The following is a 22,848-nucleotide window of genomic DNA, read 5'->3' as shown; positions in this document are numbered from 1 at the left end:
GAAATCCATTCCTCGTCAGGCGTCACTAAAGCCATCCGGCGATGATCCGTTCGTACCACCGCTGCCGCCGCCGCCACGAACTGGCTGCGACCGGGGCAGTTATTAATTTTTGAAATTACTTTACCCCCGCCATCCATCGCAGGGTGGGAGGAGTCCATCATCGCCGTCGACTCGTACTCTCATGGCGTTCGTTGCAACGACGCTTCGGTACTGGGGTACTGACTGCTGTTCGGTCTGTTTATTAATCGTGCCGTTTGAAATCGCAGTGGGGCATCCCGAACTGGAACACCTCCTGAACTGCCCGGGTTACGATGCGAGGAAAATTGGAACTACGGCAAAGAGTCGTAAAACATCGAAACGGCCTAATCGGAACGTCTTGAAGTTTTTACATTGTTGGGTCCCGGCGAAAGCTTGCCCAACTTTGTCCGATGATGCGTAAAATTTGTTTTCGCTGCAAAGGTTAATAGCTTTTCTGGATGATTGTTCCTCTAAATTGCAACACCACTCATGACCGAAAACTGGACGTTTTTCTTCACATTTTTTCGATAACCAACGTGGTTCGTGTCATATCAAGCAATCTGTTTTTCCATAGCGTGGTGGTAGCTAGCTAAATCTCTTCAAGATAACGGTTTAGATGATTTGAGAACTGTAAAAAACACTTCTCGATACATTTTTGCCCATGAACATTTCCGATAATCATCATATCGATTGTTACGATAGATCTGATTTCTTCCCAGAGGAACATAGCGCTTGCTAAACAAGATATTTTTCAAAACATTAATATTTCCGTTTTAGGTATTCAAGGCATCAATTTGATATTCGGTATGCTATCTCGAAAAAAAAAAAACGGTTTAGCGAAAACAAAAACCGAATCTTTATTAGGTAACATTCCATGAACCGAAAGTATCAACAATAGCACATTTGCAATTGAGCATTAGCTTTATACTCAGAAAATTGAGTGCAATAAGAGAAAAAAAATCCGTTGAGTCTTTTCCGAGAACATTAATCTAATAGTGAGGATGGAGTCAAATGTGGTTCGATAGAATCGCAAGTACCTTTAATTTTGTTGGCATTAGGATTACAAATTAAATACAATCGAGAAATTCGTTATTCGTTATTCAGGATAAGGGCGTTTGTATCCGGATCCAAAATTTATCAGCCATTAATCATTGCTTTCAAACTCCTTTAGAATTTACTGTGTTGCTTGTGGATTGATTCGCCGTATTATTTTTTCGTTTTGTTGATTCTTTTAGCTACCTGAGCGGCTGTAGCTCATCTGATGATGAGTCTATCCCCTGAAATATAGCAGACGCAATACTCCTTTTCTTCTTCAGCCATCTACTCCGAGTAAGACGCTGTTTTGAGCTGCTCTTAACAATAAACACACGTTTATTGCTCCTTGTCATCATAGAACCATAGAACCATAGATCCCACAGAGGTTGATTATTCGATCTTTATTACTTTCAGCCAAAACGGCATCACTGGGAAGAAAGGATACGAGTTTGTATTTTGAACAGTGAAACCAATAAAACAACGAAAGAAAGGGTATGCGAGAATCATGTTCTTAGCAAAAATTTTTCAGAAATGATTGGAACCACTTAAGCTCGGTGAACTAAGAACAATTCAAATTTAAATTTTCTAGTATTTTCAAAGCCAAAATTAAAGTCTATTTCATGTTCTATCAATTCACGCATACTGTGTGAATAAATAATTCTATTTATTAACAAAGTAGTATATTATTACGTGTAGTTTACATTTTAAAGTATTTACTATAACTATATACGGACATTGTTCCAATGGCGGCACAATCTGTTTGTGATCTAAGTGCATTAAAAGTCTAACTACTGTGCAACACAATTCTCAATAGCGAACAAGCAAACAAGCGACCGATCGTGACGAGAAACCAACGGAAGACATCATTGCAAGACAGATGAGGAGAAACTGAAGCCGGCAGCGAAAATTCGATTACCGGAATTTTACAAGTGAAACGGAAGCAAATTGTTAAAGTTGCAATCCTTGTTTGCCCCGGATGAAAACTCCAGCAGAATAATGACACTTCCTTTGCCCTGTCTAAACTCATCCTTTCGAATTGAGCAAAGTTTCAGCCAGAAATTAGTTTATTGTTTTCGCTCGAGGAACATCAACCCAACATGGGAAGACCTTCGCTGTTTACTTCTTCTGCTTCGCAAAAATTTCCTTCTTCAAGAGGCAAACTCACTGCTGCAGACCTAACTAGGATCGATCCATCCTAGGAGCAGATGGACAACGGATGCTAAGAGAGACAAAAGCATTTCTCGGTTATACCGATTACTCACCTTATCAGCAGGTATGTTTTTGGACGACATCTTTCCCCAGCCTGTGGAGAGCAGAAGGAAAGACCCTTTCGCTGCCTAGCCTGCTTCCGCTGGGCCAACCAACTAGCCCTGACTTAGGTACGTGCCAGTAGGAGTACTGATGGTATTGGTGCTCACCGTACCGCAGATACTGGTGTGTAAGTACAACTGTGAGAGCACTGAAGGGTCAATGCAAATTGCAGTACCAGTAGCTCAGCAACGATATCGATTGATGTAATTCTTCCTGCTTTCTCCTATCGCGATCGAACCCACACTCGTTTCCTATGTGAGAGTCGACAAACAAAGGAACGTGCGTCGTAATGACTGTTTTTGTTTCACAATTTACGGGCCCTGTCAGCTATCAGTGCGGTTGAAACGCCTCAGAAATTAGAAAACACAAACGGAACCATAATCTGCAGTTGCACCAAACATGATTCGCTTCTATCTTTACTTTTTTTATTCTGAATCCTTTACACTTCTTACGCGGAATGCACTCGAAAGACCAGCAAGAAAATCACGTCGAACTGGGCGTGTGTTTACGCGTAGGAGTGTGTGCGTTACCTCCAGAATAAACGCTAACTGACGTCTCCTTCTTTATCTCTCTCTTTCTGTTACCCTAATACTGCTGCCACTTATTTTGACATTTAGGAAACACCGATTTTTACACTACTTTGAGGCAGCAAATATTAAATGGAAACACTAATTTTAGCCTGCTCTGGACACTATGGATACTATCGCTCGCGCATAAATACACACATAGACACACACACACAGATAAACACGTCTGTAGCTGCTATCGAATATGCACTCAACTGCGAATTGCTGCAATTCCGCTGGAGGGGCTCACTGATTCAGGATTGCACAATGCACCAAACAACTCGCAGCAGCCATAGCAGAGGCCAACCAGAGGCAAGGTCGAGGAGTATTGGTGTTGTTTTTGTTGTGCTCGCGCGATGAAATGAATCTGGAAGAGTGGCAAAAGTTTAGCTTGGTGGTTTGTTGGTTTTTCATATTATATGCTATCGAGAAGGAGGCAGTTTTATGCAAAGTATTTCAATGTTAGTTCATGTTGACCAAAATACATTACACGAGACAATCGAAAAATTTGATAATCTTATTCTTTAGTGTTTATTAAACAATAAAAAATTCTTAAGTTACATTCATAACTGAACTGAAACACTTCTCAAATTATTGCTCTGTGGATTCCCTACTTAAATGTCTAACCTTTTACTCTCAAAAAATGTAGTTTAAAAATCGAGGAAGGCTTACGTTTTGTCCTTTAATATATCCCTACAGTGGAATACATGAACACTTTTATCAACAAGGTTCATGTTTTATTTTTTAAAGCTTTTTTCTCATCTGGGAATTTATCAATAGTGAATAATTGTTCATACAAAATACAATCTCACTAGAAAAAAATTAGTGATGATTGGGAAACATCACCATAATAATGTACAAAAAAAATCTTACACCTTGGAACATGTCCATCAGAACTATTTTTTCCTCTTGAAATATACTTCTCTGTAAAACAAGCTAATCCCTGAGTTCAGACCTAAACAAAACATCTCTATATTTTCTTACTGTCATTTCATACCACCCACAGTATCGGCAACACTGATGGGTGCCTTGTACAACGGGTACTCAATCTCTCGAACCCACAGTAACTCGCTCTTTCATTATTTCGCCATCAGAAAAGCTTCGATTTTTCTGTTTTTCCTCTCCTTGATATCGAGAACCATAATTTTATCTTTGTTTGCCACCCGCGACACATAACAGTATAGAAGTTGAAATTTTCTAAAATCAATTGATTTACCTTATTCTCGTCTTCCTGCCCAGTGCGATCTGACGACAAGTGCGGCCACTTTACTGTCCAATGCCACTTTCTCCTCTTCGGTCAAGATGTTTTTTTTCTTCCTCACCAAAAAATTTGCCTGAAGGGAACAGCTTTCCGCATGCTCCTCCACACCCTCTTTAACAAACACATTCAGCTGCAGTTTCTCTATCCGAACGGGACCCAAATGACCACCACCACCACCACTACTGAAAGGCTCTCCCGCACCACAAGATGGATCACAAATTTCGAAACCGATTCGCGCAAGTTCCGTCCTAACTCAATGACCAAACACCACCAGCAAGGTTCACTTGTTAGTAAATCACATTTTTCACTTCATTTTTCATTGCAGTGTCGAGCACCAAGTCCGCGGGAGTGACGACGAAAAGGGCTTTTCCGACCGCGACAACTGACTACTTCTGATCGAACGATTTCACTGTCCCCATAGGCGGATCGAAGGGTGCTCTGCGGGACGGGAGACAGGCGGTTCGACACGGTTTAATGGCGACGGCGAACAACGAAGCACGACTCACTGAAACACACTCAGCTGCGATGATGGCTCAGCACCAACTGAAGAGAAGTTTTTGTGTAAGAGCTTTGTCAACCTCTGGCGGCTGCTGGCTGACTGAGCGTCCAAATGAGATTGGCACTCAAAAAATTCACGTATGCTTTCTGTGCGAGAGAAATATTCGACACTCATGTCGAATTCGGCAGGAGCGAGCTTTCGTTTTTTATGGTGTTTGTAGTAAACATGTTTGCTTTCAGATCCAAAATTGTGTTTACTCGAGAAAACCCAGTGGTAAAAGGCTGGTGGTTTCAGTCCGTACACGTTGCCAGAAAATTACTTAATATTAAGAATATATAATTAGAAAACACACATGTTTTTATGATAACGATCAATAAGCCAAATGGTCAAGTGTCTGTATTGAAGAAAGAGTCTTGATATTAACAATATTTTGTATTAAAAGATGGCTTTTTGCATTATGGGGAAATTTAGTGCCAAAATAAGCCGCGCTAAATTTCAAACGCATGAATTGAACAAATCATCGCACAAAGCGTATCGTGCAAAACCGACAGTTAGAAATACGGTGTATTTTCAGTTTTTGAGGGCAGTGGGCTTACGAACCGTTTTGTTCGTTAGTAAAACAAGCACTAACTAAAGGGTGATTTTTTTGCTGGTATCTTTTTGCCAACATTGTTTTTTGACAGATCACGCGTGAATCATGTCTTGTGTCATTATTAAACCTGTTCAGTTTGGTCTATAATTTAATCATGAATCGTCGTTTTGTCTATAATTTAATCACGAACGGGCGCTGGCAAAGATGGAGAAAGATCCACTTTTTTATTGAAAAGTTGTGTTCCACTTTTTTATTGAAAAGGACGAAGCTCTTTTCTGGTTGAACGTCAACAAGCAAAATTGTCGCATCTGGATTGAAGACCAGCCAGAAGCATTTCAAAAGCTACCAATGCACCGCAAAAAAGTCACTGTGCCAACATTGGACCTTGCGCATGTGCGCATGTCTAAAGCGGAGCCGTGGCCAACATTTGGACACACTAAATTTTTTCCCGAATCTCGGCAAAACATCGCCGAGATTTGAACAGCAGAGAGCTCGCAATCATCTCGGCAAACATTGAAACAACTGAAATTCTCGGTATTTCGCTTTTACCGAGATTTTCGGTTTCGAGAGAACTATAAATTACCGAGAACTTCGTTGCTTTTGGAAACAAATTACCCGAGATTTTAAGCAATTAATTAAAATAAAATTTTAAATATAAAATAAACATTCCATTTAAAACTCGTTATCATTGATTTATTTATTTCAACATTATGTTGGCTTGTCGCTTTCTCTCTGGCTTCACCATTAGGCGAAAGACAGAGTAAGCGCGAGATGCTGAGCCGATCGTCATGCTGATCAAAGAGGAAATATAACTTACAGAAAATCAAAGAGACCCTGTCAGAGTGAAAGCTGAGCCGATTTTTCACTTGTACTTAGACAGGATCCCTTTGATTTGCTGTTAGTATCACTCCCGCTTTTGGTTTTCTAATGTCAGTCACCAGCTCGGCTCAGCTTCTCGCGCTCATTCTATTTTCGACCTTACTCAAAATGAAGCCGAACAACAGATAAGATATCAAGCCTCGAACAAGATATTTCAAGAATTTAGGCAAATTTTAAAATTGCTTTATGTTGAAAATATGGGGGTGTTTAGAGATGGTTGGATACTGAATGCAAAACTTAATATTCGTTCGAAATAATCCGATTCGAATGAAACACAGAACCGGGGTCAATGCTGAAGAAAGGAAAACTTTCAATCATTTGAAAAACAAACATAAATTTATTGTCACAAAACAAACGAAAATTTAGCCCAATTCAAGCAATATTCAGATCAAGTTCCTAGGCACTGGTCCAGATGTTGATTAATCATCTCGAATGCTACCTTTCGGCGGCAGATCGGACACTCGCACTGCTCGCCCACCGATGTCAAGTCAATCTCATTCCCATCATGCAGTAGCTGCATTTCAATGGAATTATCCTCTACAACTCTCTGCCTGTTTTCTTCTTCCTCCATGGTTGCTAGTGCTTTGGCAATTTCCGATTCGCTATACCCGCACTGTTGCAATATTTTTTGCTGTTCTTCGCGATCTTGTGAACTCTTGCTCTTTGTTTCGGATTTACTCGATTTACTTTTCGAGGTGGATGGTTTGTTTGGATCGAATGGTACATCATCGTCTGCCGATAACACTCCGTAGCAAAATTCCAGATGAGGAGCCAGCTGGGATCTCTTAATTTTCGCCGAACACATGGGACAAGCAACGAATTCGTTTTCTTTCCGGTCCGTTCGGTTCTCACCGTTGGTTCGATTGAACTCATCAATCAACGCATCATGCTCACCGAAGAGCTCATCAATAACGGAAGTGTCAGTGAGTGATCCATCGAGATTGACTAGTTCGGAGGCGGCCGCGTCATCACCGTCGTCATACTCATCATCGATTAAAACAATTTCATCCATTTCATCATCGGCGAACGAGTTCATGATTTCTTTCTTGATAGAATCGCGTCGATTCTGCTTAATCTGGTCCAGGTCAATCTGTTCGAAAATATAGTCTTCTTCGTCGTCGTCCGCCACAAGATCGATAGTTTCCGGCTGTGGTTTGGTTTTCTCTTGTCGAGGTTTTTTCTCCTGTGGTGAAAACTGGTCCAACAAACGGCTATTTCTGGTACTGCCCGGTCGACTTGACCCACCAAGTACATTGCCCGAACCGGTGAACAGAGCCACTGGTGATCTATCTTTTGGAGTAGCATCCGTATCACTGTCGGAAAGATCTTTAAACTGTTTTACGTTCTTGAGATTTCCTCCCGGGGGAACAACCGGTTTCGGGGTTTTCACAACTGGCCGATTGTTGGGCGTTGGCTGTGGGGTATTCGTTTTCGCACTCGGAGGTTTTCGTACAACCACTGTACGGCCCCCCGAGTTAGCCACCGTTCCTGTGTAGGGTTTTTTGAAGCCACTGGGATTTTGTTTTCCCCCAGTGTTCGGTGTCGAGTTGAAATAATTCGGTATTCGATTGTTGTTTGGAGTTTTCACAGGACTTTTCGTTACTTTCTTATTGCTAGTGGATTTTCCTTTCAGTTCGTTCTCTTTGTTGGCAGAAGCTTTTTTCCGTTTCGGTTCCGGTTCCTTGATCTTCAGAAACTCTCCCCCACAGGACCGTTGATGTTCGGCCCACCAAAAATCCGACGGTCCTGGTTTCCGGTTCGAAGATCGTTTCACTGTCCCATAAAACGGCCCACGACTCTGACACACGCCGTTGCATTTCCACCAGTGAGTTTTGTACAAATTGACTTCGTCGTGGAATGTGTGATAGACCTGTTGTTGGGGAAAATAATGTTTTTAATAGTGTTTAAACATTGTAAAAAGCGTCCATGTAATACACAATAGCGCAAGAAAAACAAATCATCTGTCATAAACAACAACAACACTAAATGCACTTTGGGTGATCGCCGGACGCTCTTGTATACTTACAGTTATGTTCGTCCCTGCTATCCGATTGATTCCGGTCATCATCTTCTTAAACAAAGGACCGTGTCCGCCGTTGCCTTCTCGGATGCCCATCACAAAGCAGTAAGCATGTATCATCTCATGCAGCAGCGTCTCGATCAGATCTTTCCGAGACCGCAGCTTCAGCAGCGGTTCACTTAAGCGGATGGTACAGCTTTTCCCAAGTCGGTTTGTACGTTGGTAGCAGATTCCAGCACAGCTGTACATTTTCTTGCTCCATTCTAGTTGTACACAAACTAGTTTCGATTGGAAAAACTTCTGATCGAAGATGGGAAACAATGTGTGGATGTTTGGCGTTGGGTCTACCACCTCCCAGTCCGGGTGAACCAGGTTCTTAGTGCTATTAAGGTAACTTGAACTCATTTCATTGAATGCATGACTATGAACTATGAACAACAATAACTGGATGTTTAGCGAGCAGGGATGCCAGGTAAAATTAAAATCTTCAGATGCTTCATATCTTCAGACAAAGTTGAAAAAGTCTGAGTCGTAAAAATTATGTCTGCGGATTTTCATTTCTCTATAAAGTATGACCCACAAAACTGACTTGTCGAACAGGAAATAAATGCGGCCAATTCAAAAGTCTGTAAATTTTGACGAAAATCTGTGAAAACTAGATTTTCAAAAGTCTGCAGCACTTCATAAGGGATATCTGCAGACAAATCCCTGGCATCACTGGTTTAGCGAGATGGACTGTACACGCTTAAAAATAGTTACTAAAAAATAAGTAAGATTCTACTCATTTATAGAAAAAGATAAAAAACTATTATTTAGAGTAACTCCTTAGTTACTCATTTTTGAGTTTTTCCACTGGAAACTCATTTACTGAGTAATGCTTTATTTCTACATGATCCAATAAATTGAATAATTAGCACTCCAATTTTGAGTGAAATTTTATTTCACATATATCAAATTTGTGTAAAAATTGTCCTCTTTCGAAGTGCATTGTATTTTAATATCAAGTAATCGAAACTTAATAAATAAAATAACTTTACTGTGTTTATTTATTATTCCGTTTACAATTGATTTCTCACTTCGAGACATCATATCAAGTGTTAAATATGTGCAATGACCTCTTCTCTCAATATTTTAATATTCATTTGCAATATTTAACGCGCCAAACGCTTGAATTTTTCGAAACACTCGCACTCAAGTTATCAAGCCAATTGGATTGATGATATTGACAATACTTTGGATTGACAATATTATTGTCACGTGTAAGGGCCGCTGATGGCACAACCAAAAGCAAAGTTTATCATTCTGGGTTTGTGTTAATCTACTCACCCTTACAAAAAAATACAGATGAACAGCTTAATAAAAATACGCGATCCCGCTTAAAATTGTCACGCATTCTCAATAAAAGAAACCATTCCAACAACCTCATTTTCAATATTTTATTGTCTCATTCGTAAATGACCGACACCAGAACAAACGAAGAAAGCCGAAGAGAGAGTATAATTGCCAACGTCACTCTTTCCTCTATGACAATACGAAACCAAATCAGCATCTGCAGGGAGCATTAGCAGAATTTCAATTCTCATTCTTTCATCGATGTATTGAAAATTTGTGACACTTGGCTATAAAGATTGACGAAAATATGACAAATCGAAATAATTACATCCCAAAATCTCTTTGGCAACTAAAACTACTACATATTCGTACACAAACAGATAAAAGTCATTGAGAAAACTTTTTCTGTCATTTTCGATTCTCAAAACCTCTTTGGCAACTAAAACTACTACAAACTCGTACACAAACAGATAAAAGTCATTGAGAAAACTTTTTCTGTCATTTTCGATTCTCAAAGCTTTTGTTGAATACCGACACTGCATACTATGGGATTTTCACTGAAAACAGCAAATGACTGAAAGGACAAATGAAAGAAAGAACACAATTTTTAAACTACTGTTCCGCTTATGTCATTGACTGGACATGGATTTCGGTCTCATGGTTTGCAAGCGAAACTGAGAGTGACATAAATTTCTCTTCAATTTCGTCTATTTTGAGTCAATGAAAATGACTTCTTTTAGCTCTGATGGTAAACTCAATTTTTTACGATTCAAAGTTTCATTTGAGTATGAGTAACTAGTACTCAAACTCTGTGTAACTTTTTATAAGCGTGTAAGCAGTCTTAGAGCAAATTCAGGAGCTAGAAGTTCTATATGGAAGATCTATAATAGAGCAGAAACTTGAACAAACGTATCCCCAGCAAATCGTTCTAGTTTTATTTGTTAGAGTTTTTGTTTAGTTTGTTCGACCAGTTTTTCTGTCAAATTTAACTCTGGTCTACGATGCCGTTCTTTTTTGTCTATTTGAAACACGAGTAAAACACTGCTTGGGCTGCCAGTTTTTCTTGTTATAAAATTCAGATTTAAATTTTGTAACTGACATAAATTATGCATCTAAAACTAGAACACTACTGAATATGCCCTTAGCCGTCAAGAAGACACAGCAACAGAGATGGCAGATATTTTCAAAAAAAATCTGTATCACTTTGTATAAAAAAAATCTATGTTAATCTGTTTTAACTAATTAAATGAAATTTCTACTATAAAATGATGATTTCGACAGATTATGGTAAATTCATTGGGCATTCGTAGTCATTTCCGCGCTCACAGGAATGTTCAACGACTAAGTGTAACAGTTTTTTTTATCAACAACAATTGAATTGTAATTCCATACACTTATTTAGTTTGAAATTGTTGACTTCATTGGGTTGACATGAAATTCCAACGTCCAATATGCAACATTAAGTCAGGTCAACTACATCTCTTAGCCTGACAATAGAGTTTCATGATGCCATGACATCTTTGAATATCAGTTCAAATTATAATATATTATTTCAGTGATCATCACTATCTAATATTCGTTTGAAATATTTCCATTTTAATTTTGAACTTTTCCGTAGATTATCTTTTATCTCGTCGTCAGACGGAAAAGTTAGATTTTTCCTCTTTCTTACTTTTTTTAAATCTGTACTCTGTATTAAAATTAATGAATGGAATATTTTTTAAATCAACTATTGAATTGTGTCATTTTGACGCTAAAATATGTCGGTATGATTGTCTGATGGGACGGGAATTCGTACTGATTCTTCTACACTGAAAATAATTTGCACGTTAGCATCATGTGCCAAGCATTTGATCTATCACTGCTTGTAGAACACATGAAATTCATGAAAATATACACTTAACTCATAAAATGAGTGTAAAAACTGTTGATATTTAGTGGAAATCATGCTACGTTTATACGAAATGCACATAAAACGATAAGATATATCGTTAGATTCTATATGCATTTCATGTGAATGTCACATTGTTTTCCACATAGATTTCAATTGAAACAGAGTTGACCGATTCAAATGTTTTGCACATGCATTTGTGCTGTATTCATTCCCACTAGAAAATGAAGTGTTCAACACATGCAGCTCGATTCAATAGCAAAACACATCACATCCAAAAGAAAAACACATCAAAGCCATGTGAAAAATAATTTAATCTCGCATCTTAGTGAATTTGCACATGAAATCTTGAAACAAATCGCTTTGGTTATGTGTTGAAAAGAAAAAGCATATAAAATTGAAGTGATGTTTACATACGAATCGATCGTGTAGATTTTTATCAGTGTAATTTCTATTAAATTATCTGGCATCTCTGAAAAATCGAAGAAATGCTCACGATGTAGTAATAAAGGTGATCATAAACACAATTTTTGTTCGTGCTGCTCTGATTTTCTATAGGAAAAGCCAAATTATTGTCTATAGTGAAAACTCCGAAAAAAAAACCACAAAAGTGAGTTGATGTTTCAACATTTTATTGATGCTGATGCCCAGCTGACTACTCCAACCTTCGACATTGGATTGGACCAAAGGCATCATATTGACAAGATATCCAACTCTCACATTCCATGAACAAATCATAGACAACATCCTTTTTTTGCGAACGTGGCGCCCTCGGGCGAATCCGCATCGAGTCTTGTACTCACAAGTAGGTAGGAGAAATGTCAAATTTGTGCGGACGCAAATAACAGCATTGTGCACCCATACAATTCACATGATGTGCTCGATGTGGCCCTCTGTCACGACGCCATCTTGATAAGATTGATTCAGCTCGACGAACTGAGCAAGAGTATGTGTGTACAGAACAAAGAGGCGTAGATCTCAGAGATGGCTGGGCCGATTTTGATCGGACTAACTGCAAATAAAAGGTCTTTTTGTCGGCCAGAACGCTATTGTTCGTTGATTTGTTGCTTGCTTTTCGAGTTATACAGTTTTATGTCAGAATATCTGTCACAATTGAACTTGTATTTTGTTTACAAGGTTTTGAGAGTTAGATTCCACTTGGTAATAGCAATGCAACAAGCCTTAGATTGTTAGAAGTCGTTCATTTTTACCAAAGATATCGATATTATTGTGTAATCGACTTTTCACCCTTTTCCAGTAGTAGGAGCTTTGAGCGCTGTATGATAAAGCAATGTTCGGGAGCAAAGTGAAACACGATCCTTAATACTGTTGTTTCTAAGCACCTAGAAGACTGTATACAGCACCTTTTATCATGACGTTTCGATTTTGGCAACAGTGTGTATGTATGAAAAACCTCAAGGAGTGATTGATTTTGTACGCCCAGGTACAAAAACACAGACAATGTGAGTTGTGACAAATATTTCCATATGTATTTCAGCATAACAAAGTAACAAATTCAGCTTAATAGTTGATTGAGTTCAGAATAACTTTTTTTTTTCAAATTCAATTCACAAATTGATAATATAACATGTCCAATATAAATTTATCTTGCTTTTTGTGGCAATTTCAGTGATTTCTATGCTTTTTATTTGCAGCTTCGATTGCCGCCGCCAAAGCGACTGCAGTTGGGATTGAACCAGTAAACGAATTCCTCTGCGCTGGAGATGAGCGAATAAATTGCTGTGTGTCCAGAAAACCTTCACCAGGTTGCAGCAGTTGTACTGCCGAGTTCATTATTATCATTCTGGCCATATATTGGAGGCATTGCGTTGCCGCTTGACGATCTGCTCTACAAGTTGCCAAAGACACGTGAAGTGATTTGTTGCTACCTTCGAATTTCTGCCCGTTCATCTCCGAAATAGCTTTGATGGCTTCCTCGACACTTACATAACACACGAATCCGTACCCTTCAGAGTGACCTGCCTTGTACATTATTTTAAGCGATTTGATTGTTCCGAACGCAGCAAACTTATTTCGTAGATCGTCGATGTTGATCGATTTGTCTAGATTACTGACATATAAATTTACACCCGGATCGTCATACGAATTAATCTGTGCAACACGCATTTCACTACCCATTCCAGTTGGCGCTGTTTTTAAAGTTGATTCAACTTGTAGAAACATTCCGTTTTTCAATTTCTTCCCATTTAACTCCTGAATGGCTTTTTCGGCTGATGCTGGATTAGTAAAAACCACAAAACCGTGGCTTTTAACGTTCTTATTTGTTACAACCCGATGTTTTGTAATGGATCCGTATTTTGAGAACATCTCCTTTAGAGTATCATTGTTAAGCTCATTCCCGAAATTCTTGACATAAACATTACACAGCAATGCAGCGCGCTGGCGTTCCTCACGGGCCATGACCGGTTCAGCGCTGATTTGTTTATCTAACAAAACCATTCCATTAAGTGCCGCGATGCACTGGTTGGCCGAGTCAGAATTCTGGTAATGCACAAATGCATACCCTTTTGGTTGACCGGCTTTATTGCGAACTACGTCGCAACGACAGATTTCCCCGAACGTAGAGCATATTTGATGCAGCACCTGTTTGTCGATGCGTGGATCCAGGTTTCGGAAGAACACACTGGCTGTGTTCGAGGGCTTCGACATCGACATTCCTAACGATTGTTTCTGAATTTTTAAGAAAAAGGCTCGATTGGTAACAATCCAATTGATTTTAGTGTACTTCCGACGATTTTGAATTAAGACGCAGCGGAACTTAAATTCAACAGCCAGAACTTAACGAAACACACGACAATCCGAAGTTACACATATCTAAAGTGGAATAATTGTGAGTTGCCAGGTGAATATAATTTGAAATATTTTCTGACAGGGTTGAAAAAATCTGTGAACATGGAAAAATAACCGTTTTATTATCAATGAATACTTGTAGCTGTCTTCAATGCTACATCATAAGTCTTGCATTGAAACTTTATGGCCTATGACGACAGCTGTTCGTTTGAAATGACAGCTGACGAGCAAACGACCTGTCAATTACAATGTAAAGCTAACGACACTGCCAATATTTCGGATTGAATTGTTGCAAACATTACGGATGAGAAATCGTCACTCTGGTTATAGGCACTCTTGTTATACTTACAAAAAATGGAAAAGCAGTTTTCTCTGCGTCTGATAGTTGAACCCTCAAGAAAAACACAATTTATTAAGAAATTTGTATCAAATAAACTGATACTTCTCTTTCGAGTTTACGCTTAACGACAGCGAAGAAAATTGCCTTTGCGTTTTGCAACAATTGCTGTTTTCCCAAGATTGTAAATTTCCTCTTAAACTCCACGAAAGTTAACTGAAAATCAATATAAGAGCACCTTCCTGTCAAGTGGACCATTCTTCATAAGGTTTATGAAGCAAATCGAAGAATTAGCATCTTGATTAACATAAACCTACGTTACATCCTTTTCGACATGATTTCAAGTTCAAGAAAATTTTGAAACCAACTTTACGATCAACGTTAAATTTATTCGTCATTGTCATTTAGATAATATATTTCTTGAATATGTGTGTGTGTGTCATGTCGGTTTTGAATGCTAACAGTATGAATCTGTTAGATTTTTATTACAAGTTTGAGGCTTTTTCTGAATGTAAACGTTTCATGCGCTTTTATTTTTATCGTCAATGTTTAGATCAAAATAGGAATTATAACTAATCGCCTTGAAATAAATGCGGTTTTTGCCAAAGACTACATGATTAGTAACAATAAATTTACATGATTCATTTCCATTTTTGTATAATTTTTTTTGTAGTTGTCATAGAACTCGTGGTGATTGCAGAATTGATTAAAAAATCTCATAAATTATAATCCTAACTATAAGCCATTCCAATTGATACTTGAGTCGTTGGGATTTTCATTCGGAATTCAATATGATTGCCAAATGGATTCCGAATAAGATTCAACAACCGAAATCATACCGAATTCCGAGTCAAATTCCAGCCGAGTTGACTGGGAAAAAATAATGTACGCATACAGCCGACGGTGTTAATTATTTATAGAAAGCTTCACCTGGATCCTGCTTTCACTGTCGTGAAGTTATTGCATATATTGCAATTGCACACAATTAGAAAATCAGTAGTTTTTTCCCGAATTTTCAATAGTTAAATGTTCGGTAATTGAATTGATTGTCGATCGTTCGGTAATTACTAAACTGTCAAGCAACTATCGTAAACTGTAATCCAAATGGATCTAACGGATTGTTTGGTAATATTTTTTTGTCATTTAGAGGTTATTCTATTTTATGCATAGGGCATATAACCGATTTCTATACTTTATGTTTCGTCTTCGACTCGTCAGTACATAAAACTAAAATTCTGGATGTTCGGATTTAACAAAACAACACAAATTCACAAAAAAGAATGAAGAAAATTCTAAATGCTTGTGGCTATGGTTTCATTCCACGAAAAAATTAAAAAAGTGTCAAAAGTGCGCTTTCCAAAACACTGCACAATCCGTCGAACCCACTAGAAGTTATTCTTGAACGATTTGTGTTGGCAGCAAGTGGACAAGTGATACAAAATTATTTTCTGCCCATAAGTGAACTAAAAGCTTTTAGTACCTGTTTTAAAATTTTTTCCACCCTTCAAGATTTTTTTCCTTTGATTAATAACAAGATACTTACTGAAAAATTTGGAAGATAATTTTACCATATGAATGGTAAGGTAAAACGTAAAACTGATCGTCCAGTAAAAATTAGCATAATTATTATAGAATAAAATTCTTCTACCTAAATATCGGTTATTTCTATAGATTACCGAAAGTTCTCGTCAAAAATATTACCGAACAAAGAAATTAAATCTTAGTGTGTGTGTATGTTTATACGAAAAAAAAGTCATAATCCTTTTGATTGCTGAAGGCTCAGTAATTCATAAATTTCACTTCGTTGCTTTTGACGAACATTCAGTATAGGTTATGTCGAACAGACAGTAAATTTTTTGCTGACAATTTCAGTAATAATTGACGTTTGTCAAATTTGATTACCGAGTACTCGGCGATGCAAAGTTTTACCGAGATTCATCGAAAATAAATAAGCGTGCCTAACTGCAAATGAGAGCCTCTCTTTGTTTACTTTCTCTTTTGATTATTACGGAGCCATTATTGCAAATTCTCCAATATAAATCGAAAGATTGTAGTTTTACCTTGAAAGTTTTGCGAAGAGTAAAGCGTCAAATATAAAATCAGTTCGGTAAATCGTGAAAAAAAAGTAAACAGAGAGAAACTGTCATTTGCAGTTAGGCCCTTTTGTCGTGGGACGGTCGGATTGTTTGAGAGCTAAGCCAATTTTAATCCGAGAAATTGATGCAACCCCTCTTAGAAAAAAACGTTCAACGGTGGTCCTTTATTGGTCCAATACGTTGGATCATTGGTCCAATTAAAGTCCAATCAATCGTTCAACGGGAGGCCAACACGGGACCTTTGTTTGCCGATTTTGAAACAGACCGTTGAACCGAATGCCTTTTTTTCGTTCAACAAACCCGGCAGACATAGGTCCATTGTTGAGCCATTTTTAACATGAGGAGTTGGAGCCCCGTTGGACTTGTTTTAATGCAGAATTTCTGAAGTTTTTTCCACTTATTTGTTTAAACTAACACTACATACCTGCACAATACTTCTACTTCACGTAGAATAACAACAAATTTTCTTTCTATGTAAAGGTAACACTTAATTTTCACACTATTTTTGCAAGAGAAATAACAACAACAAACCGTTACAGCAAATTGAACGAATATTTCGTGCAATATGTGCAATATGTATGCAATAGGAAAAGCCAAATTATTGTCTATAGTGAAAACTCCGAAAAAAAAAACCACAAAAGTGAGTTGATGTTTCAACATTTTATTGATGCTGATGCCCAGCTGACTACTCCAACCTTCGACATTGGATTGGACCAAAGGCATCATATTGACAAGATATCCAACTCTCACATTCCATGAACAAATCATAGACAACATCCTTTTTTTTGCGAACGTGGCGCCCTCGGGCGAATCCGCATCGAGTCTTGTACTCACAAGTAGGTAGGAGAAATGTCAAATTTGTGTGGACGCAAATAACAGCATTGTGCACCCATACAATTCACATGATGTGCTCGATGTGGCCCTCTGTCACGACGCCATCTTGATAAGATTGATTCAGCTCGACGAACTGAGCAAGAGTATGTGTGTACAGAACAAAGAGGCGTAGATCTCAGAGATGGCTGGGCCGATTTTGATCGGACTAACTGCAAATAAAAGGTCTTTTTGTCGGCCAGAACGCTATTGTTCGTTGATTTGTTGCTTGCTTTTCGAGTTATACAGTTTTATGTCAGAATATCTGTCACAATTGAACTTGTATTTTGTTTACAAGGTTTTGAGAGTTAGATTCCACTTGGTAATAGCAATGCAACAAGCCTTAGATTGTTAGAAGTCGTTCATTTTTACCAAAGATATCGATATTATTGTGTAATCGACTTTTCACCCTTTTCCAGTAGTAGGAGCTTTGAGCGCTGTATGATAAAGCAATGTTCGGGAGCAAAGTGAAACACGATCCTTAATACTGTTGTTTCTAAGCACCTAGAAGACTGTATACAGCACCTTTTATCATGACGTTTCGATTTTGGCAACAGTGTGTATGTATGAAAAACCTCAAGGAGTGATTGATTTTGTACGCCCAGGTACAAAAACACAGACAATGTGAGTTGTGACAAATATTTCCATATGTATTTCAGCATAACAAAGTAACAAATTCAGCTTAATAGTTGATTGAGTTCAGAATAACTTTTTTTTTTCAAATTCAATTCACAAATTGATAATATAACATGTCCAATATAAATTTATCTTGCTTTTTGTGGCAATTTCAGTGATTTCTATGCTTTTTATTTGCGGCTTCGATTGCCGCCGCCAAAGCGACTGCAGTTGGGATTGAACCAGTAAACGAATTCCTCTGCGCTGGAGATGAGCGAATAAATTGCTGTGTCCAGAAAACCTTCACCAGGTTGCAGCAGTTGTACTGCCGAGTTCATAATTATCATTCTGGCTATATATTGGAGGCATTGCGTTGCCGCTTGACGATCTGCTCTACAAGTTGCCAAAGACACGTGAAGTGATTTGTTGCTACCTTCGAATTTCTGCCCGTTCATCTCCGAAATAGCTTTGATGGCTTCCTCGACACTTACATAACGCACGAATCCGTACCCTTCAGAGTGACCTGCCTTGTACATTATTTTAAGCGATTTGATTGTTCCGAACGCAGCAAACTTATTTCGTAGATCGTCGATGTTGATCGATTTGTCTAGATTACTGACATATAAATTTACACCCGGATCGTCATACGAATTAATCTGTGCAACACGCATTTCACTACCCATTCCAGTTGGCGCTGTTTTTAAAGTTGATTCAACTTGTAGAAACATTCCGTTTTTCAATTTCTTCCCATTTAACTCCTGAATGGCTTTTTCGGCTGATGCTGGATTAGTAAAAACCACAAAACCGTGGCTTTTACCGTTCTTATTTGTTACAACCCGATGTTTTGTAATGGATCCGTATTTTGAGAACATCTCCTTTAGAGTATCATTGTTAAGCTCATTCCCGAAATTCTTGACATAAACATTACACAGCAATGCAGCGCGCTGGCGTTCCTCACGGGCCATGACCGGTTCAGCGCTGATTTGTTTATCTAACAAAACCATTCCATTAAGTGCCGCGATGCACTGGTTGGCCGAGTCAGAATTCTGGTAATGCACAAATGCATACCCTTTTGGTTGACCGGCTTTATTGCGAACTACGTCGCAACGACAGATTTCCCCGAACGTAGAGCATATTTGATGCAGCACCTGTTTGTCGATGCGTGGATCCAGGTTTCGGAAAAACACACTGGCTGTGTTCGAGGGCTTCGACATCGACATTCCTAACGATTGTTTCTGAATTTTTAAGAAAAAGGCTCGATTGGTAACAATCCAATTTTATAGTGTACTTCCGACGATTTTGAATTAAGACGCAGCGGAACTTAAATTCAACAGCCAGAACTTAACGAAACACACGACAATCCGAAGTTACACATAGAGATGTCGTAATATCGATCGATTAATCGAATAATCGAGTAAAGGCACAGTTAATCGAATGAAATTTAATCGATTGAATTCTTTCAGATAATCGCAGTAATCGAATAATTTCCTACGATTATTGGTTCGATTAGTATTGCGAATTTCAGCTTAGCATAGAATGCGACGGAATCGTCGCAGAATTGCGAAATAATGAGCGTCAGAATCACAGATACCAAGTTGCAGATTTTATGTGAATTTGATGAATTTTCTTTTTTAGCAAACTATGCAGTTTTGCAGACTTTTTAGAGGTTTTCGAAGTTTTTTCAGACAGTAATCTTACCACCAGTGAAAATTACAATACAATAAAATGAAAGAAATGACTCCAGTTTCACTTATATTCATTATAATCTTCTCAATTGTATTCCTCAAATTTGGTTTCGTTTCATTCTGTCAATGAGTTGAGAAGTTTCAATGTTATCAAAAACTGCACAAAATTCTGTTGATTTTGTCGTGAATACGACTTACTTTACTATGGGGTGCCTTTTCAATATTTACCCTCTGAGAGAGTGATAAGTTTTTGATCGTGAATATCTCTTGTTGTATCTAACGAATCAACATAATTTTTGCTACATGCCATCGGAAATATAATCACAATTTTATGATAAAATTTTCAGTTGTGTGGCATAATGTTTGGTATAGACGAGTATCAAAGAGGATAATTCATAAGGCGCGTTTGCCTTTCTCGTATTTTGAAAGCTCATAGCTCAGTGATCTATGGAAGGATTTATATAATCTAACTACCAATAGAATCGAAATTTTTCAACTTAAACGTGTATAGCAAAAGCATTGAAGTATTTCAATAGTACACTATTGAAAAACCTATCTCATTTGACCCATGTCAACACCAGCCAATCAGAACGCGTTCTGAGGAAGAGAACAAAATATCTGCTGCTGTACAACAAATCGTTCTAAAAAAAGGTTCCAAAAAGTTGTAAATATCGTAGTGAGTTCCTCAATTTGGTCCTTCTGAATGCTAGAAACGAATCCCTACAGCATATTGATAGTTTCTTTCAATAAATTATGCAAATCCGAAATGAAATAATCGACATTAAAATTCTGTATGCGGCTATTTTTATAGCCGTTAGGACCGCCCATTATTGAAAAAGCTACAAACGAAATAACAAAAAAGGGAATCTCTTAACAAAATTTGAATCAGTTTGGTTTCTATCGCCACTGCGAGCAGATGTATTTTTTGTCGTCTGCACAGCTAGTTTCGCTTTCGACAATAGCGATTACGTCACAGCTGCCAGTCATTAGCATTGGAAAAAACAACGGTGGAGAGCATTACACAATATCAGCCGTTCTAATGGCTCTAAAAGTTTTCTAAAGAACTATTAGGATTTGTTTTTCGCAAATCGAAGGTAATTATCCTCAGTTTAGTGCAAATCAAGAACAATTTGGTTAGATTTGTGCACTTTTCGCTGTGTGAAATTCACAGTAATCGAGATCAAGTAAAGCCTTCTTTGTTTTTGCGAAAAATTTGAAAAAGGGGAATACTTGCATAATTCATACAATTGATATTCGGAAGTGTTAAGGAACATGTCAGTTGTTCTCGTATTCACGACATCCAGTTATGTCGCTGACATTACCCACCCGCTTTTTTTTTATTCTAATAGATAATCTCTGGTTCATCAAAAATATTTACACTGCTTTTCTATCAAAAATATTGACATTTCTTTATTTATATTACTAATCGCACAATATTTTTAATAAAATTAAACCAAAATTGTTTTGAATCTTTTACCTATAAATCGTCTGCTTAAAAATTTTAAACCTGAGATAATTCAAGTTTCCTGAATTGACATTCTGAAAGCTTTAGTTCCATGCTCTCACATTCACCTTTTCGAAGGCTATGATTTGTCACATAAACCTTTGCGTTACTATGATTTCAACAGTATTTTACTATTCAAACGATGAGAATAGTAAATTAGGTTTGCTACATAGGATATCATTCGCAACAAACAAACAAATGTATATTGTTTCGCGTGATTTTTTGTTTTTCTTAGTTTGTTCTTGTTTGAAAGAGACATATTTTGATTAAAAGCTATTATACACATATTTACTAGTTTATATCACTAGTTTTTGAGTTTATATACCTCAAATTGATTTATTGATTTCTAGTAATCTTAGTGTGCGAGGACCGAGAGCTTAATTAAGTAATTTAAACTTCATTCAGAAAAAACAGTATAATGAAAACGATGAAACGGTTAGTTGCTCATCAAACATCAAATCAATAGATTCAAACTCGAATGTTATTACTTCATGGTGGCTCCAAACAAATTGTGATTATTACAAAAATATGTCGTGTTTGTTTTAAAGTCACTAAGCACCCTGCCACTTACTTGAAGATCTGTTATGTACTGGCTGAGTGTATATCATAACAGTAATCGAAGAAGAAAATTTTTTTTGGTTGTTAAAAATATGCTCTATTTTGAATAATTCGCCTGCATTTCTTCAAAGAAAATTTTGCCATGTGACTTAATGGTGTTTATAAAAACGAGACCAATATTTGATTCAAATTAGAATATCTATTCATTCTAATTACTAGACATTTGTTTAATTTTTGTGCGTGAAATAAGTAAGTTGTTTCGAAAACAATCTGTCACCACTTGAAACAACAAATCGACTTAAACAAAATTGACAATCGAACGTAGAACTAATTTCACCTGACCCGCCATTTATGTTTCATTATTTGAACCTTTCTTAAGATTGATTTTTTCTTATATAATTTCAATTATTTTGTAGAATTCTAGAACTTGTTATAAGAACTGTTTATTTTAAAATGTAAGAAAATTTATTTTCTTTCGTTTCGTGTAATCATTTTTGTTTTTATAAGATGATATGTTGATCAATATCGAGATCCGGAATTAGTTCTTAGTAAAAAACTATTCCTCATCATAATATCGCATATTCGCTTAGGTTTGCGCATCTGTGCGGTCTTTCAAGTAATATTTTATAATGTACGCAACGAATAAAATCATTCCAAGTTATTGCGCATTTCATACTTGATTAGACTCCTGCGAAATAAATATTTGCACAGTCCGTTTCCCGCAGTACACACATACAAATAAGTCCAGTATATGAAAACTAGTGATGCCACTTATGCAAATTTATACCTGAATTTACACATTTCTGATTGACGCCGTAGATATTCAAGGATTGTACTCATTATCAAATGTTAAATGGACATTTTGGGAATTTACGTCTTCAGATCATTTAGCTTTCATTTTGCCCGATAAAATGCGATAATTTTCCCAATTGTCACAGCAACAATTTAGTGGCACATACTTTTTAAAA

The 22,848-nt window shown here is 37.4% G+C and overlaps 3 protein-coding genes across 3 annotated transcripts; all 3 read right to left on the bottom strand.

The window, feature by feature from the left end:
* Positions 1 to 6,478: 6,478 nt before the first annotated feature.
* On the bottom strand, positions 6,479 to 8,785 carry LOC131433811 (DNA-dependent metalloprotease SPRTN). Its single transcript, XM_058600417.1, has 2 exons — positions 8,188 to 8,785; positions 6,479 to 8,031 (listed from the first exon to the last, which is right to left on the bottom strand). Exons 1-2 carry the CDS (start codon positions 8,584 to 8,586, stop codon positions 6,550 to 6,552), a joined length of 1,881 nt encoding a protein of 626 aa, XP_058456400.1. The 5' UTR covers positions 8,587 to 8,785; the 3' UTR covers positions 6,479 to 6,549.
* Positions 8,786 to 13,030: 4,245 nt separating this feature from the next.
* Positions 13,031 to 14,080, bottom strand: LOC131425700 (polyadenylate-binding protein 1-A-like). The gene has a single exon (XM_058587818.1). It carries the CDS (start codon positions 14,078 to 14,080, stop codon positions 13,031 to 13,033), a length of 1,050 nt encoding a protein of 349 aa, XP_058443801.1.
* A 4,124-nt stretch (positions 14,081 to 18,204) lies between these two features.
* Positions 18,205 to 19,471, bottom strand: LOC131433873 (polyadenylate-binding protein 1-A-like). The gene has a single exon (XM_058600481.1). It carries the CDS (start codon positions 19,351 to 19,353, stop codon positions 18,325 to 18,327), a length of 1,029 nt encoding a protein of 342 aa, XP_058456464.1. The 5' UTR covers positions 19,354 to 19,471; the 3' UTR covers positions 18,205 to 18,324.
* Positions 19,472 to 22,848: the final 3,377 nt, after the last annotated feature.

Source organism: Malaya genurostris, chromosome 1 (assembly GCF_030247185.1).
Source record: "Malaya genurostris strain Urasoe2022 chromosome 1, Malgen_1.1, whole genome shotgun sequence".
Lineage (NCBI taxonomy): Eukaryota > Metazoa > Arthropoda > Insecta > Diptera > Culicidae > Malaya > Malaya genurostris.
This window is presented reverse-complemented; position numbering and strand designations above follow the sequence as displayed.